Source organism: Accipiter gentilis, chromosome 24 (assembly GCF_929443795.1).
Source record: "Accipiter gentilis chromosome 24, bAccGen1.1, whole genome shotgun sequence".
Lineage (NCBI taxonomy): Eukaryota > Metazoa > Chordata > Aves > Accipitriformes > Accipitridae > Astur > Astur gentilis.
This window is the reverse complement of record NC_064903.1, coordinates 603155-616178: the sequence shown is the minus strand read 5'-3', so window position 1 is coordinate 616178 and position 13024 is coordinate 603155. Positions and strand designations below refer to the sequence as shown.

General features: G+C 53.8%; 1 protein-coding gene and 1 long non-coding RNA gene across 5 annotated transcripts in view; one reads left to right on the top strand and one right to left on the bottom strand.

Annotated features, from left to right (window-relative positions):
• Positions 1–13024, bottom strand: part of MID2 (midline 2) — a 136409-nt gene that overhangs the window by 5190 nt on the left and 118195 nt on the right. For all 4 annotated transcript variants that reach the window (XM_049828256.1, XM_049828255.1, XM_049828258.1 and 1 more), the window contains exons 8-9: positions 10380–10541; positions 1247–1454 (exon numbers count right to left, since the gene is read on the bottom strand). In XM_049828256.1, coding sequence (XP_049684213.1) covers positions 1247–1454; positions 10380–10541 — 370 coding nt within the window. The remainder of the gene's footprint in view (positions 1–1246; positions 1455–10379; positions 10542–13024) is intronic.
• On the top strand, positions 2822–5320 carry LOC126050416 (uncharacterized). Its single transcript, XR_007509543.1, has 3 exons — positions 2822–2969; positions 3261–3766; positions 4228–5320. It is a non-coding gene; the product is annotated as an uncharacterized LOC126050416 (long non-coding RNA).

Genomic DNA, 13024 nt, shown 5'->3' with positions numbered 1-13024 from the left:
TGGGGGCGCCTGCTGAGATGCAGTAGGGAGGTGCTGCGGGGTCAGGGATGCTCCTTGCCACTACTGGGAGCAAGAAGCTGTACCTGGGGCTGTGCTTCTGTGCAAGTATCTCTGACAAGGGCACTGGGAAGAAGGCAGCAGGCTGCTGGGGAGGAGTGGGGCTAAAGCAATCCCCGTCCTTGTAACCCCTGGGAATGCTGCCTTCATCTCCCACAGAGCACAGGGAGGCTGGGCTCTTGCCCTCCCACTCTTGCAGCATCCACCTGTGGAGCCTAGACCAGAGAACAGCCCCAGCTGAGAGCAATCACTGCAGAGGAGGTGCTGCGTCCAGGGCTGCCATTGCTCCTGGTGCTCCACCAAGCCTGGTGGCCTTCAGCAGATGCCAGGCTGCCCCAAGGTGGGGACAAAGCTCTGTGTTCCTGCCGGTCAGAGGGAGACATGGACTTGCCCTCGCTCAAGAGAAACAGATCGTGGCATTGAAGGCAGCCTCTCCCGAGGCAGAGCCACGCGGCAGCAGCACACGGCAATGGAGAGCAAACGGCAAACGAAGCATCACCCTCTGCTTTGCTCCGCTGGCCCCTTTGCCATCACAGAGCAGAGATGAATGTCCCCATGAGTAGGGGGACCCACTGCTTGGGATGGTTTCTCCTGCCAGCCTGCAATGCTGGGGTATGAATATAGGATGAAATAGAGTGAAGCAGGCATGGGACAGGCTCCCCCTGAGCTGCCTGCCCTCACATATTTCAGTGGCTCGCCAGGTCTTTGCAAGCCTCCCCTGGAGACACCCCTGTCTCTTCTGCTTAGCCGTGGTCCCCCTCTGCTTAGCCTTCCAGCTCAGACTTCATAACCATGTCTGCCCCAGCTAAGCGGAACCTTGCACGAGACAGCCCGGGGAGCGCACCGCACATGGGAAAACCAGCAGATTTAAAGCTCCGTGGCACCTCTGCTCTGCCATTGAGGTGAGATTTGAGCCCTAGCAGGCATTAGCAGGTTCAGCAAGTGAGGGAAATGAAGATACAAGCTTCACCTTGGAGCCTGACTGGACCAGACCCAAAGGCTTCTGGCAGAAAGGAGAAACTCATAAACCTTAAAAGCCACAGCCACCCAGATTTAAGGTCTCGACCACCTCCCTGCCCATGAGCAGCTCTGCCAAAATCCTGGCCTTTAACCCTAGCATGTCCCACAACATCTCTGGGGAAATCTGGGGGCCTCTAGAAGAGGGAGGGAAGACAACGGTGCTGCCTACCAGGTCGAGGATCCCACCACCACCTCCCAGTAGTGGCAGCCGCTGTCAATGAAGACGTTGCCTGCTGCCCCATAGCATCCTGTCCCACTGAACCTCTCGGGCGTGTGGCTCTTCTTCAAGGAGCTCTCGTCCTTCTCCATCTGCAGCCCATCATTGGAGATCTTCAGCTTCTTGTGAGCCATCTTGGGGTCCAGCTTAAAAGGCTGACCTGTTAGAAAAAGACACATGGATTAGGATTTATGCTTGTAACCATCATCGTGCAGGTAGAACATGGCAGGAAACGTCTGCCCCAGGCTCTCTAGACATCCTCTGTGAGCCAAAGGTTCCCCCACCAGCCAAGGACACTGGATTACAGATGCCCAGCAAGATGCCGAGGGTCATCCACGTGTCCTGTGCACCTATTGTCACAGGCTGACCTGTAACCCATCAGTCCCTGTGCCCCCAGTGCCTGCAGCGGCTTCCCCAGCCCCGCTGGAAAGAGAAAGCAAGTCACCGCTGCCCACGTCTGCAAGCAAACCACCACCCCAGGCACCGCCAGTGAGACAGAGGGGAGCAGGGACGAGAGCAGCACCTGCGCCTTGGGCTTATTCCCCAGCCTGGGAATCACCCACCTTCCCCAACCAAACAGAGGGAAAGGAGATGAAACTCAAAAAGGCAGAGAGAAATGAGCTGCAGAGAGTGAGCTCTCTGTTCCCCAGGGAGAATCCGGCTTTGAGAGCAGCTAGGCTGGGCAGGACAGCGCGTCAGGCAGGGCTGTGTCGTCCTGGCAGGGATCCTTAAGTGAGGGGCTGGGAAACATCTGGGGTCTCCTTATTGTGTATTACCCCCTTCAGGTGCCTCATTCCCCATCAGAGCAACTCCCTTTTGCCCTTTGTTAATGATGTAAAATGTGGCAGAAATGGGGGGATGTTTCCAGGTAATGGAAATGGCACTGAAGATGCCACCAAGATGCACTGCGAACCAAACCTAGGCACAGCATGTAGCCTGAATTCCTGAATGGATCCATACTCTATTAGCAGTAATTAGAGTTACACGAGCACAGGGAAGGGAGAACAGATCCTTAAGTGCTGGTATAACAGTATTGAATCACAGAAGCGGTACTGCAGCATCGAGCACGTCCCCAAATCCCCATCAGCAGCCAACGCAGACTGCTCCCCGTAGCGTGCAGGCTGCTATTACATTTTACAGGAAGCACACTCGAGGTTTTCCAGCGCTTCTCCGCTGCCAAACAAGGTCTCACTGCTTGGAGAAGATAGTCTGGGCTGTGCACGTGGTGGTGGAAGCAAATCAAAGGTGTTGGGTCCAGCCCGTGTTTAGCGGAGGCTGGAAGGGAGGTGTGAGCCCGGGGCCAGCCAGCCAGCGAGCGCACGCCCTGGGGCTTCCTCCTCGATTAACAGAATTGAGCTTGATGGATTCTGCAGATCTTTAATGCTGGCCTGAAACCCAACTGCAATTCCTTTGTAATGTCACCAGCACACAGAAAACCAGACCGTTTCCTAACTGACACACGCTGGCTGTCCTGCTTGCTTTGATAAAACCCTCCTGACCCTCACAGGGCCAAGGGAACATCTGCCCTCCCTCGCGTCGATAAACACCATCTCTTCTGGGCACCAGCTCTGCAACCCATTCAACAGCAAGCACTAAGGATTTCTCTGGAAGGCTCCAGTTTTTGGTGCCACACAGCCTCACCACAAAACTAACCCTCACCAGCTCCCGAGTCCAGGTCTTGTGCGTGCAGGGGCGGAGGTGGGGAGGGGGTCAGGAAAAGACTTGCAAACACAGACTTACTCCGTATGCAGGGTCGGGGGATTTGGTGCATTTTCTGCTTGGGCTGCCCTGCCAGTGATGCCCAGGCTGATGCCCAGCCCCTGAACTCCCACTGCCCTGCCAGAGCAGCTCTTCTGAGCCAAGATTAGCTTTTTTTTTTTTTTTTTGGGGGGGGGGGGGGGGGGGCGGAATTCACAATCCTTTTTGCTTCAATGCTCTTTTTTTTTTTTCTCCTTTAATAATTTAGTGTCATTTTAAGACCAGCTGTGGAAAGGAGAAGCCAGAAGGTTGCATTTTGAGAAGCCCAAAATGAAGCCCTCCATTCCGGTGCAGCGAGGGGAGAGAGCCAGCGTGTTTGGGGAGCCCCTCTGCTCTCTCCTCCAGCGTTTTCGCATCACTCTCTTTGCTCTCAGTTTGGGAGAGACTTTGGCTTCTCTATACAGCACTGCTTTTTTGGTACGGCTAGATGAGTTTGCCCAGCCCTGAGGATCTTCTGGTCCATCCCCACACAGTCACAGGCTTCGGGCACAGACTGTGCCTCAGTTTACCCCTCTGTACAACACGGGAGCAGCCCTGGGGGTGCTGAGGGCTGGTGACTGACCCTTTCTGGCTGCTGCTGCAAAAGAAAAGCTACTCTGGGAAACTGCTGCTCTATCCCTGCACCCTCCTATGGGGAGTACAGCACCCAGCCCCAGGGGAGCGGCAGCAGGGAGCCCCGGCCAAGCCTGTGGGGACCATGCCATAGGGAAGCGGGTGAGTGTGGGGCAGTTGGGTCCCACAAGAACAGTGGGTTTTCCTATGGAGACTCTCATCAGGGGTGGAAATGCTGCACCAAACATTTCTGCAACAGTCCATTGCAGTAGCGCTGGTGACAATGTGTGACTGATGAAGGCACTGGATGGCTGTGGCAGGAGCCAGCTCTTCCGAGGCAGCGAGCCCAGCTGGGGACACCGGCGAGCAGGCATTCTGCTCTGCTGCAGCCCCTCATCACTGGCACCACCGGGGAGCCCAACGGGGTGAGGGGCGTGTGACCACACATTAACAACTGCTGCATAATGCAGGAATAGCAGGCATAAAATTAAATTGCATGTGCAACTTAAAAAGCATCAGAATTAAATCCTGTGCTCTTGGCTTTGCAAATTTAATGGTGGTTTGTTTTTCCTTTTTTTCCCCAGAGGTTTCTCCATCTGTAATTCCCTATTTTTTTCTTAAAGGGAACTGCAAAAGTAGAGCCCGGATATATCATCAGCTGCATGCAAACCCGTATCGACAGTGCAGCTGAGCCAAAGCAGCTGCTGAGCAGCAGCGACAGCGATCTCCTTTCCACCATGCTCTGCCCCAGCCCACATCGCTCCAGAAGAGACGTGTAAAATGATGGGGCTGCATTCAGCTCTGGCTCTACAGGTGACCCCTGTGCACGGTGCACACATTGGCCGCGTGCCTTCTGCGAGGCAGGGCAGCTGGGACCGTCACATCAGGGCCCTCGGCACAGCTCTGGTTTTAGATCTGCTGCCACGATGATGTCCTCCTGCAGCGGGGGCTCGCTTTTGGGGCCGGGCACGCTTCCCATACACAGCATTTCTCACAGCTGCCTCTGAACACCCTGCTTATGAAGAATTGAGACCAAACCTGGGTGAGCTCCCTAGCGCTCCCCTGTCACCTACTTCCAAAGCACAGACTTCAGCTGACCTCCTTATTTTTCAATGATTTCCCTCTAGAAGCCCCCAGACTATCCCTGTTTTTGCAAACAAAACCCCAAGATGGTGTAAAGAAGCAAACCGAGTTCTAGGGGATTTTGTCACTGAGTTTTCATGCAAGATACAGTAAAGAGCTTATAGATACCAGATGGGACTTCTATAGGCATTCATCTACTTTAGCGCAAAGCAAACTGAATAGTGCAGCCGTGGCAAAACACCTTAAATAACTGCAAGCAACTTAAAAACCAGGCTTTGGTACCTGGAGCGGTCCCTAGCCTGGCTCAGGGGAAGGTGCTGCGGTATACAATGAGCTGTGCCCTCCTGCAAGCTCTCGTTTTTGGCTACGGGCACCGAGGCTCAGCAAGGAGAAACACCCACGCCAACGCTATGCAGAGAGGGGGGTTCCAAGCCAGAGCTAGGAACCATTGCAAACAGCCAGCAGCATTAGCTACGGCAAGACTGGAGAGCTTTCAAGTGCGACCCTGTAATGGAGCTCATCTGCGCTGCTCTCTGTTACCTGATGGTAGCTTGTGTTGATTTTCCTTGGAGCCCAATTTTCTAGATAATTGAGTTGAGAGGCCTGAAAGTAAAGCTGCAAATTGGGAGTGACCCACCCCCTCCTTTCCTCTAGCTATTTTAATATTTCTGTAGCTATCTTTCTCCAGCAGTAATGCAAAGAGACAAGCTCTGAGGAAGCGAAGTATAAAAATACTCGGCTCCGTCAGGAGAGAGACAGTCACAGCCCTTTTCATGAAGGCAACCCCTTTTTAAGGTCAATGTGAACAACTGGAGTCCAGCCCTTGTCACTGGTTTGTGCTGGCACATCCTGGCCCAAGGGCTCGAGTAATATCTACAGACAGCGTGCTGTGATGGGCAAGAGGGGAGTTAAAAAGCACACAGGCTGGGCTGCAAAACCTTACTCGGGACAGAGGGCGTTTCAGAGGACACAGCCGGGTGCCTGCTCCCATCTGACCCCCTTCCCAAAATACCGCCCTGGCACTGGGAAACAACACGGATTCACAGACTTTCAACAGTCCCAACCTCAGCTGCCTCAAATCCCCAGCGCATGAGCCCAGCGGGGTCCTCTGTGTTTGCGGCTGCCTGCACCATGTGCCCCAAATGGTGCTGTGCTGGACAAGCTGGGTTATGGGAAGATGCTGGAGGATTCATGACTCAAGGACAGCAGAGGGCCCCTATCATGGAGCAGGTAGCGGCAGCAGAGCCCAGCCAGGCAAGGGGGCTGCCCCACAGCTGGGGGACACTGCCAGCACCCCGACTGCACCTCTGTCCTGCAGGCAGCACAAACCAGAGGTGAAGGGAGAGGAGAGAATTACATTTTTCATAGGCAAGGGAAGACAATGCAAGAGAAAACAACTGCTTGGTCCTGCCATCCAAGGTCCCCCCATAGACGGAAACTGCTCCGCAATGTCTTCTGGTGGGGGGGAGATTCAACTGCACAAGACGGAGCATGGGCAGAGCAGCCTTCATGTACCAGCCCCTTGCCCAAAGCCTCCATCGCCTTCCCCTTTACTCCCCGGTTACTGCACCTCTCCAGCCCCCCCAGCCCTGCCTGGCAGAGCTGGGAGTTATAGCAGTTCCTCCTGTCAAGTTTTCATTAACGTTTAGATCCTGGGCAGGTCACTCAGGTAACTTTTATCTCACAGATTAGCCTTGCTGGAATATTCCTTATAGCCTTTCACTGATTCATCCATCCATGGCACCTGCATGGGGCTCGAGAGCTGCGGGAAACGGGCCAGCTCCAGGGCTAGGCACAGCAAGCTGCACCCTCCAGGGTGTTTATCAGCTTAATTACACTTTCCTTCCCTGCAAAGTCTTGAGCATTGCAGCATCTGAGCAGAGGAGGAAATCCTGGCTGGCCTTGGGTGTGCGGGAGCAAAGAGGGAGGAGGAAGCGGCCAGCACTGCCGCTAGGAAAATGTTCAAGGTCAATTAAGCAGGTCAGTGGTATGCCGGGAATGGAGATGGGCTGAGGACGGGGTGCTGGCTGGTGGGAGCCTGTGGGACTCCCACCCAGCTCCCCTGGACCTCAGAGGGCTCCTGCCACCCATCCACTCCTGCCATGGAGATGAGAAGACGCACCAGCTTCGGATGCTCCCGTTTGCCCCTTGCTCCCTGGAAGAGGTGCACAAGGGAGGGTGGCACGGAGGCAGGAGCCCGTGAGGCTCACCCTGGGTGCTGATAAGAATATTTAGTTTTCTGTCTACCCCAGCAGCGATTTGTCTGCAAGACAAGGGCTGTTAACGGGGCGGCTACATCGCCAGCTTTCCTTTTCTTGATGCTTCATGAAAGGAATCAATTAGGGTGAAGCTCAGCAGGTCCTGCTAACCATGCCAGCTCCAGCGTGTCAAAAAAGCCATCCAGAGGGACAGCCAAGATGGGGCTGCGTGCTGGTTTACATAACGGCTACGGAAACAACTGGACCGAGATCCCCCAGAAGCAAGAGACGATCCCCGACATCCAGCCGAACGGACAAGGAGCGGCGAGCCCGCTCCGCGGGTGGGTCGGTGCAGCAGTACCACCGGTGCAGCACCAGCCTGGTCCCTGCCCTGCGGCACGGCAGCTCCCGTACACCCCGCTCCTCCTGCGGCGAGGGGAAGGGGATGGGGCAGAGCAGAGAGGGCAGGCGGCAGGGGACCGCGTTCGGTTGAAAGCACACTGCAGAGAGAAAGGCAGGGATGGATACGCGCTCTCGAGAAACAACCTCTGTCCTCGTTGTAGGTGTTCACCACAGTCTGACCAGCAGAAGAGCAAGCCGAGCCGCAGTAACACACTGCCAGCCCTTCTTGCTCTTCTTTTCTCCCCCCCTGCCCGCAGCAGCTCTGACCAGCCATCTACGATGCCACTTGTACCTCATATTCAGAAGCACCCTTGTACAAAACCTGATAGACCTGTCACCCTGCAGCTGGGGACTGTCAGCCTGGTCCATAAGCCCTCAGGCAGCTGCCCCGCAGCCAGAAGCAAACAAGCAGGAGGCGGCTGTGGGCCACAGGACACCTTGCAGAGTGAGCTTGACAGCGGTGATTACTGTCCTCCCATCAGGCATCACCTCGAGGAAGCAAAGCTGCAGGACTTGTTGAGTTGTCAAGTCGCAGAAAAGCAATAAATCCATCCAAACCTATGAATCTTCCAACAGACTCCCTGCTGGGCCACTTGCTGAGGTATCATCCCGCTCCTTAGGAAGCGCCTGCACTAACATGATCCTGACATTAACAGGGACCTCAGAGACTATCACTCAGGCAGCAAACTTGTGCTGCAGCAAACCCACCCCTCCGGGTGAGATCCAACTGCCGTTTCAGACGGGATGCAGATATGAGCCACCATGTACAACCCAGGAGGTCTCACCAAGAGATGCATAAATCAGGAAGAGACAGAAATACGAGTGAGAATAAGACCAGTCTGTAATGGTCAAGGCAAGGACTGTAAAAACCACCTTCCTTGCAATTTATTTACTACCAGAGCTGGGACCATCCCTGTTTTCTGGCACTTTCATCCAGTTTTGGACACTTGCTAATAAATAAGACCTACTCAGGCCCAGACTCAGCAGAGGAAGGTTTCTCTCTGTCACTAAAACAAAACTATTCTCCCAAGCTCTTCTCTTCCAGCAGTTTGGGAACGCAGATTTAGTGCGCACTGACAGCACTGATGCTGCGGAAATCAATACGTGTCCTGACACTGACCTTCTGGGGATGAAGGAATCTCTCCAAACATCACTTCAGGAGCAGAAAGAGGGCTGTGAAATATGCTAATTGGCCCATCTCCTCGTCGAGCTGCTGACATTTCTGCCAAGGTTACAGCAGTTGAAAAGTGTGCGCTATCTTCTAACCGCCCACTTGAAAAGAAGAAAACCCTGTTGCCACATTAATGACAAGTACAGGCAGGAAAAGTGGCCAGCAAGGATGTGCTGGGGATCCAGCACAAAGCAGCAGCACCTTCAGGCGGCACCAGCCCTGATGATGAGCAGCAAACACCCCAAAGGAGCCCTTGTACACCGAGGCTGGCCACAGAAAGAAAATATATAAATATGTTATATACATTCAGAAATTCAGAAGTTTCCCTAAATGCTTTTCACAGGCTGCAGATAAATGCTGAACCAGTAGCAGAGAGGGATGCGTGCCCATTAAAGCTGTGTGCCTCTCCCTCCCATCGTCCAAGCAGGAGGTGCCAGGATCAGTTCCTTGGTCATTCAGTCATGTGAAAGGAGCTCCTGGCACATGGAAAGTCATACCTAATAATTTGTGCAGTGCTTCAGGTTGAGGCTTGCTTGAGATTTTACACATGCAGGAAGCTGCTGCAGACACATCCCTGCAACAGGGGGAGTTCAAAACGTGATTGGGCTCTTATTTAATCTAGTAAATCGAGTTCATCTCCGAAGAGGAGCCCTCAGCAGCGTGCCAGCATCTCCAATGACTGACGCTCAGTTAAAAAAACAAAAGAGCAAGCCCCGTACCCCGGGAGCTGCTACTGAAGCAAACCACCCTCGCTCCCCTCTGCGCTGCTGTCACAGCGTCACTCTCAGCTTCTCAAGCCACCCATTTCTTATTTCCAGAGCGAGCGCCTTTCAAAGCACGGGGAAGCACTTAAAAACATCAAACGCAGGAGGGATACATTTTTAATAAACAAGGCAGAACTGGATTGGAGTTCTTGCTTCTCAGCAGTTTTCCTCCAGCCCCACCGCTACACCGCCTTTACTTAATTTCATTTGGTTTAAAAGTCGTGCAAAGAAAACGAGGAGGCGGAGGCGATAAATCATCTCTGAAGCCTAGTCAAGGCAGGAGCGATTGCAACGTTGGGAAAGGAAACACAAGGGAGGGCTGCGCTCACCGGGGTCGGGCAGAGACAGCTCAATGAACATCAAAGAGACACGGCCACGGAGCAGGCAGCTGCGGGCAGATGCCTGGAGAGCTGACTTATTTTCTCCCTTGACGTTTCACGCTGGGTCTCCTGTGACGTCCCCCCAGGCAGCAGGCACTGACGGCCCCATGGCGTTTCCTGCCCTTCAACGGGAAAAGGCTTCCCTCCTCCCACTACCGACTCAGAAACGCCCTCCTTGTCGGGACGGGTCCGGTTCTGCTGCCCTCTGATTTCTGACCAAGTCTTGCTCTGAATTTCCTAAACATATTTAACCCTCCTTGGCCGTCCCTGAGGTGATGAGAAGCACAACTTCTTTTCTGCTTTGCGTACGGCTGCAAAGCCCCATCCACTACCGCACAGACACTTTTCCATCCCCTTATGGCTCCCCAGAATTGCAACGCCCTGTAAGTAAAGCCACGCACAAGTACACAATTGCCCTGGGACTCCATACATCAGCCCGCAAAAGCCCAGTGATGTAAAACGACCAGAAATGGACCTTCACAATCTCCTAAAACCCCAGCTGCCCCAGGAACCCATAGAGACGGGTGCCGACCGGAGCAGAGAGCTGATGGGAGCCCCAGGTACTGCACGGGGTAGCAGGAGACCATCGCTCGAGGCAGGGAAGGAGCTGAGTAAGACGGACATGTTAAACAATTTAAATAGCCCAGGGGCCTCCATCACACTGCCAGCAACCGTGGGCTCGCAGGGAGCGGCTCAGCCGTACCCCTTTGGACTCGAGCGCCGATGGAGCTGCTCTCCCACCACCCACCAAGGCAAGGCGAGCGCCCGGGCACGTACTGTTTGTCTTGAGCCTGGCGGGTTCGCTGTTTCGGCTGCCCGCCTGGTTTATGGCCTTGACGAGGAAGATGTAGCGGGTGCCGCTCTGGAGCCCGTGGACGGTGTAGTGGTTCTGCTTGATGTTGGGGACGATCATCCAGCTGTCCATGGAGTTGTAGAGACCTGCAGTACAGGAGAGGGGGGAAGATTTATTCACAGGAAAGGTCAGAATACAAAGACCACGTGCTGCTAACGCAGAGCTCACTGACCACACATCCCTCAGGCTGATTTACCGCCTGCCTGAGAGTTAAGAGCACCTGCAGGAAAATTTCCATAGATGATAAACCCCAGCAACTCAAAGAGCCTTTTTTATTATCACATAAAGGCAATGCTTGGTAAGGCAAAGCCAGGGGTGGGGCGCTGGCATCTCAAGATGCCGCCATGGGAAGTGATGGGGAAAGGGTGCAGAGGGAAAGGAATTCAACCTTCCAGCCAGGGCAGATGGCAGGGGCAGCTGCCGGAAGCTGGGAGAAAGCGATGCCCACCATCATCCTCTCACATTTCTTCACTCCTGCAGGACAACCTCCCCACTGTTCTGGGGGCTGCAATATGCAACGCTCGCAGCAGGAAGGGACATGTTTGCACTCTAATCCTCCTCCTACATGGCACTCAGTGTTTCGGGGTGGGAAGCAATAATCCAGGTCCAAGGGATGCTGATGCTTCGTCTCCCTGTGTAGACTGGTCTGCCAAGTGGTTCCAAGACAATTACAGCTCCCAGTAAAGGGATGCTTGGAAAACATTCAGGAGCCTAAAATCTTTCTGGAAATGGAAAGGAATTAAGAGCCCAAAGACCCTGGAGGCACTAAGCCCTAACACTGCAGTGGCTTCCACTGCCAGAGCTGCAGGGCCCGGCCCATACTGAAAATGTAGTATTGTATCTAAGGTGGGATGACACAATGCTCCAGGAAAGGAGAAAACCCTACATGGTGCCACAGACACTGCTACTGCCACCGGCACGGCTGGGGTGAGAATAACCTGCAGACTGCACAAGTTGGTTGAGCAGCCAGCACTTGGGGAAAAGGATGCTGCGGGTTTCAGGAGCAACCTCCAGTGCTGGCACCAACGGGCCAGGGGCAGCAAGTGCCCAGGGCCATCCGCTGCAGCACGCAGCAACTCTGCGCTCTCTGAAAACGGCTTTGGGGCAGCTACCACAACATGGGACTGTTGCTTTAAACCAAAAGAAGAATAAGGAGGAAGCTCAGAAGCAGTATCTGGAGGCTTCTCGGATCCAGCAGGTCTGGAGGCGAGGGGCGAGACGATACGTGAGGAGCGGTTTGTGAATTAAGGGTGACTGGAGGAGGGTTTTTAGCCTCCTATTGCCAGTATACGTGCACACGGCTGAAAGGCAGGAGCCTGGAAAACGCTCCACACCTCCTCTTTTAAGGCTTACATTGGGGTGTTTGTTTATTTCCAGTGGCTTGCTCAGCCGGAGGACAAGGGCAGGTTGCAGTCATTGTCAGCCTGGATTTGGTTTAAAATATACGTGAAAATGGCCTAGGGCAGCAGAGCAATGTTATTTGAAGTAGAAAATAAAACAGCTGTGATACCAATTGCATCCTACACGCAGAGCTGCTTTCATCGGAGCACACAGCTTTCAGCCAAGCGCTGGTAGGTGTTATCTCCCTGCAGACAAGGACCAGCTTTGGATCCTTCATCAGAAAGGAGAAGGTGGCTGGAAGATGACAGTCTGGGAATGATTTGGCCTCCCAAGCAGGTTTCTTTCCCAAAACAACCAAGAAGGGGTTGGCCTTGAAGACTGAAGGCTTCTATTCTTGCCAGAGCTTAAAAAAAATCCTTTTTATTGCAGCTTTCATCATCCATAAATATGTCCGACTCCTGCCGAGCTCTTGGCTTTAAAAAGAGTGTGAAGGGGATGGTTTCCACTGGCCAACTGTGTAATCTTTGAAAAAGGTATTTCCTTTCATGGGAAGCCTCCTCCTGCTCCTGCTAGGTGAGCCCTAGCGCACTATTTCCAGCGTCTCTTCATGCATGAGTTCAGCCAGGACTCAAACACTCTCATCACCCAGACCCGACTGTGTTATTTCAAGTGACAATGTATTATTCATTTTCTCCTTTGAGATGTTAACGGATGTTTTCTTTACTCCTTCTCTGAAGAGCTACCAAAGTTGGCCAAGGAAGATACTCCTGGTGTGTGCCCCTCTGGGCTTTCTTCCAGAGCTGCCCTTGCTGTTCATAGCCCCTGCAGTTTCCACAGCCCCCACCCTAATGCCTGTGCCAAACCCGCACAGCCCCAAAGGTAGGTAGGTGACTAATTCCCAAGCTCCTCGATGGATTGGAGTCCAAGCCATGCGCCCAAGGCGGCATATGGGGAGAATAGGGAGCCAGACCCAGTGCCAGGGCACAATTTGCAGCGGGGAAAATCTTGGTTAAGTAAGGAAAACATTTTCTAGCTGAGGGTGGGGAAGCACTGGAGCAGGGCCCTGAGAGCTGGGGACTCTCCATCCTTGGAGATGGTCGATACTCAAGAAGCAAGCCCTGAGCAACCCAACCGAGCCCTAAGTCAGCCCAGCTTACGCACAGCTGGTGCAAAGACCTTCAGGTCCCTCCCCACCTAAACAACCCAGTGATACCAGCACGGTTCACGT